General features: G+C 64.8%; 2 protein-coding genes across 2 annotated transcripts in view; one reads left to right on the plus strand and one right to left on the minus strand.

Annotated features, from left to right (window-relative positions):
- HSF1 (heat shock transcription factor 1) overlaps positions 1-669 on the plus strand; it is a 20,712-nt gene extending 20,043 nt beyond the window's left edge. The window contains exons 11-12 of the mRNA XM_034668785.1: positions 63-132; positions 214-669. Of these exons, the coding sequence (XP_034524676.1) occupies positions 63-132; positions 214-419 (276 nt within the window). The 3' untranslated portion in view covers positions 420-669. The remainder of the gene's footprint in view (positions 1-62; positions 133-213) is intronic.
- Positions 670-1,773: 1,104 nt separating this feature from the next.
- DGAT1 (diacylglycerol O-acyltransferase 1) overlaps positions 1,774-4,767 on the minus strand; it is an 8,332-nt gene continuing 5,338 nt past the window's right edge. The window contains 14 exon segments of the mRNA XM_034668543.1: positions 1,774-2,611; positions 2,700-2,762; positions 2,848-2,935; positions 3,012-3,077; positions 3,157-3,269; positions 3,357-3,401; positions 3,483-3,524; positions 3,634-3,672; positions 3,764-3,867; positions 3,956-4,030; positions 4,134-4,247; positions 4,402-4,457; positions 4,459-4,505; positions 4,694-4,761. Of these exon segments, the coding sequence (XP_034524434.1) occupies positions 2,456-2,611; positions 2,700-2,762; positions 2,848-2,935; positions 3,012-3,077; positions 3,157-3,269; positions 3,357-3,401; positions 3,483-3,524; positions 3,634-3,672; positions 3,764-3,867; positions 3,956-4,030; positions 4,134-4,247; positions 4,402-4,457; positions 4,459-4,505; positions 4,694-4,761 (1,076 nt within the window). The 3' untranslated portion in view covers positions 1,774-2,455.

A 4,767-nucleotide genomic window follows, 5' to 3' on the forward strand; every position in this document is an offset into this window, starting at 1 on the left:
GGTGGGGGGGGTGGGAGGGGTGGGAGCGGGAACCCTCACTCTGCCCCCTCCTGCCCCAGCAGATCCAGGAGCTCCTCTCTCCCCAGGAGCCGCCCAGGCCCCTTGAGGCAGAGAATAGCAGCCCCGACTCAGGTGAGCCAAGCCCTGAGCTCCTGCCCTGCCCCTCCCCGGTGTCCCCACCCGCCAGTGCCCTGACCCAGCCCCCACCCCCAGGGAAGCAGCTGGTGCACTACACGGCGCAACCCCTGTTCTTGGTGGACCCGGGCTCCGTGGATATGGGAAGCAGCGACCTGCCCGTGCTCTTCGAGCTGGGGGAGGGTTCCTACTTCTCGGAGGGGGACGACTACACAGATGACCCCACCATCTCCCTGCTGACGGGCTCTGAGCCCTCCAAAGCCAAGGACCCCACCGTCTCCTAGAGGCCCCAGGAGGAAGGCTGGCTAAGGGGCTAGGCGTGGACCCCGGTCAGCAGCGAGGGCCCCAGCCCTGTGTGCCATGGCTTGCTTAAGGCTTTACAGCCACACTGGGACTGACCAGCACTGCGGGAGTTCAGTCAGGATTGTATTTTGGATTTTTACATGAGTCCCCCTCACCCCTTCAGTAGAGATATACACATGCACAGACAGACGGACGGACGAGACTGGCAGAGACCTATAAACAACAGACTCCACACTGTGGCCTCCCGCGTCTGTTTCCTCCCGCCACCCCCCAGGGGGTGAGGTGGGAGGGGGTGCGGTGAGGAGGGGCCTGGGACAGACAGGTCTCAGAAGGGGGGCTGGAGGTCTGGGCCGTGATGGCTTCCTAGAGGGAAGGCAGATGTCCAGAGCATAGCCGTTTGCACCTGACTCCACAGGAACCGTGTGTGCTCCGAAGTCTTTATTCGAGGACCTGGAAGGGGGCAGTGGGACGGACCCACAGGAATGCCCTTCCCAAGAGCTCCCCACAAGGGGGCCAGGTGGAGCACGAAGGGGCGTGCCGTACGCCTCTTGCTGTTTGAGCATCCCTGCTTGTCACGCATTCTCAAGGCACTGGGCTGGTTTGGGAGACAGGGAACGGTGGGGAAGTGACAGACCAGAGCCGCCTATCTGATGCTCTGTGCCCCCAAGTGTCCACCCACCACTCACCATCCCCAGCAGGGCCCAGGGTGACAGCTATCCAGGAGGCAGGGGCCAGGGAGACACACTGCCTCCACCCTGGGATCCAGAGGGTATTATCCCCCAGGGAGCCCCTCTTCTCCCCCCAACTCCACCATGGGCAGAGGTGAGGACGCGGGGTTGAGCAGATTCTGGTGGGGGCAGGGACCGCACGGACCCACTGCCAAGCACCTCCTCAGACACCTGTCTTGTCACACCATGTCTGTGACTGGGGCACATCCAGCCTGACATGGCCTCAGGGTCTCTAATTGAGCCTACCCACCAAGTCAGGTGGGAACCGGTTCAGGGCTGTCCCACCATTGTCAGGCTTGGCAGGTAGTAGGCTCTGGGAGCAGGGCTTCCTGAGGGCCACACTCAGGCTACAGTGTGAACTGCCCAGCCCAGTGCAAGGAGAACGGAGTGGGGAAGGGCTAGGAGCTGCACAGGGTGGGTAGGGCTCAAACCCAGGGGAGCTGAGGGTTCCTCCTGGGTCCCAGGGAGGGGCAGGGAGACCTGGGTCAAGGATTGGGCCAGGCCACCTGCCTCACCCAAGAGACACAGAGCCCCCCCACCTCCCAAGGGTCCGTGGACTCAGCCGCTATGAGCGCCACAGCCGAAGAACAGCCCAGACACACAGCTCTGCCAGCCTGGCCACTGGTTCTGATTCTTGACCCTCATACACACACCAGACTCCAGCCACTGCCCCAAGCCAAGGTCCCCTGCTGGCAAGTTCTTGGGCACCCTCTTCCAAGACCCCAGCACAGGGACCGCGGAGCTCTGAGCTGCTCCCCCCCAACACGCATGCCCGCACAAGATGAACAAGGGCAGTGGCGGGACAGGACATGACCTCAGCTGGGCCTTGCTGGGCAGGGTGGTTGCCACCTGTGATGCAGAGAGGAGTGCTGGGGGGGAGGCGGCGGCCTCACCGGCACCGTGGCCATCCTCCCCCTCTTGGCCAGGACACAGCACCCCCAGAAGGTACAGGCACCGTAAGGCCGTTGGGACTCAGATCCCCCTCCCGGGAGCACCACTAGCACCCCACAACCCCAGCAGGCTGAGGGCAGCCACTCTGGACAGCACTTTATTGATCCCCTCAGACCCCAGGGCAGGATCGGCACAGGTTCCTGGGACACTGGCCTGTGCCTGGTCTGCCATCCCTGAGCAGGGCAGGAAGGAGCCCCATAGGGGCAGAGAAGCCTTCTGGGGGACTGGGAGGAGGCAATGGACAGCCACACCCCCTCCACAGCACACAGGTGGGGGGCAGGCTCTGGCCGTGGGCAGTGAGGTGAGGAGGTGGCAGTGAGGCCCAGCCCTGGAGCAGCTCAGGCCCCCGCCACGGGGGCCTCATAGTTGAGCACGTAGTAGTCGTGGACGTACATGAGCACGGCCACCGGCTGCCCGATGATGAGCGTCAGCCACACCGCTGCGTTGCCGTAGTTACCCTGGAAGAAGCGGCTCACTATCCAGGCCAGGGGGATCTGGAGACAGGGGGCCACAGTGAGTGACCCGAGGGCTGGCTGCACCCGGGGTCTGGGGGAGAGGCTGGGGGCAGGAGGGCACGCTCACCTGAGCCATCATGCCCGTGAAGGCCCAGAGCCGGAACATGTGCAGCGGGATGCTCACCAGGTACTGCAACGGGGGTGATGGGGCGTCAGCCATCCCTGCGGCCGCACCTGCCGAGGGACGAGCCGGGCCGCGCCTGCAGAGCACTCACCTCGTGGAAGAAAGCCGAGGCGAAGAACACCCCTGTCCTGGCCACCCACTTGCTGCTGCCCCGTCGAAGCATGGGCTTGTAGAAGTGTCTGTGGAGGGAGGGGGCCGTGGGACCGGTGCCTGGGTCCACGCATGCAGCGGCCCGCCCACCGTGCCCACGCCCACCTGAGGCACCACTTGTGCACAGGGATATTCCAGTTCTGCCAGAAGTAGGTGACAGACTCAGAGTTCCTAGGGGTCGAGAGCAGCAAGTGACCGGCTTGCCCCACGACGCAGCCCAGCCCCCAGCTCCACACCCAAGGCCACCCACCACCAGTCCCGGTAGAACTCCCGGTCTCCAAACTGCATGAGCTCAGCCACAGCGTTCATGCAGGAGTGGAAGAACCAGTAGAAGAAGATGAGCCAGATGAGGTGATTGGGGACCTGTAGGGGGAGGTAGGCACCAGGTTGCAGGCTCCCCCACCCACCGCCACCGGCTCACGCCCCACCTTACCCACCCGTGCTGCTCACCGCCAACTTCAGGAGGCGCTCGATGATGCGTGAGTAATCCATATCCTGCAGAAGACAGAGCTCAGCTGGTCCCTGAGCCACCCCCAGCTGCCCTCCACCCCACCACGGGGGAGCCTGACCACTCACCTTGAATGGTTTCATGGAGTTCTGGATGGTGGGGACCATCCACTGCAGAGGAGGGCACAGGGTCAGCGCCCGGGTGACGCTGCACTCTCCCTCCAGCCCGGCCCAACCCGACCCGACCCAGCCCGACCCGGCCCGACCCGGCTCGGCGTACCTGCTGGATCAGCCCCACCTGGAGCTGAGTCAAAAACAGCTGAGGGAGGAAGCAGAGAGTAGCGGGCTGAGGCTCCCAGCACTAGCAGTCCACCCCGTCCCATCCCCCCAGGCAGCCCCCCCCACCTCACCATCTCAAGGAGCCGCCGCAGCAAGAAGCGCTTTCGGATTCGGGGAGAGCGGGGAAAGTTGAGCTCGTAGCACAGAGTCGGGGCACAGAGAAAGTAGTACAAGTCTGCAACGGGAGGTGGGGCTGGCACGGCGCGCCCGCCCATGCTGTTCCTCCCCTGCCGCCCTTCCCAAGCCCAGGGAAGGGTCCTCACCACGGTAGGTCAGGTTGTCTGGGTAGCTCACAGCGCGCTGGGCAGCTCCCCCGTTGGCCTTCTTACCTGCGGGAGCTACAGGCAAGGAGGGGGGTGGGTGAGGCCTTGCTGCTGCCCAGCTCCGGCCCCGCGGCAGGCGGCATGAGCTCTCAGGCCCCAGCCCCAGGCAGCCCCTCACCGGCCTTGGCCTTGGCCTTGGCCCTTCGCTCTCGGCACCACAAGTTGACATCCCGGTAGGAGAACAGCTTGAGGAAGAGGATGGTGTACGCCATCAGAGCCAGCACGGAGCCCACTGCGGGAGAGGCAGGCTCAGGCCACGGCCCTCCCACACTGCCCACAGGAGAGCCGCAGCCACAGGCACAGTCCTTGCGTTGGGTGGGCCTGGGTCTCTCCTGTGGGCCCCGGAGACAGGCTGGGACAGGGGTGGGATGAAGGAAGGGGCACACCTGGAGTGATGGACTCAAGCAGCAAGGCCACGGCCGCCGGGAAGCAGAGAATGGTGGAGGTTGACCACGTGCAGCAGCAGCCCTGCCTGCTCCGTCAGGGCACCCTGGGGTGGGTGGGGGGGAGCAGAGTGCTCAGCCAGTGCCCCCACTCCCTAGGCAAAGGGTCTCCCTGGGGAAGGGCCCCCAGGCCTGGGGCACAGCCCCTCCCAGGAGAGCTACACGCAGCCTGAAACAGGCCCAGTGAGGAGAGCAGACCTCTGGGCAGGGCAGGGGGCACAAGGGCGCTGCTTACCACTGCCAGGCGCTTCTCCACCTGGAACGCAGCCACAGCAAAGACATTGGCCACTGAGGATGTAAGTGTCATAA

Source organism: Ailuropoda melanoleuca, chromosome 9 (assembly GCF_002007445.2).
Source record: "Ailuropoda melanoleuca isolate Jingjing chromosome 9, ASM200744v2, whole genome shotgun sequence".
In the NCBI taxonomy this organism is placed as follows: Eukaryota; Metazoa; Chordata; class Mammalia; order Carnivora; family Ursidae; genus Ailuropoda; species Ailuropoda melanoleuca.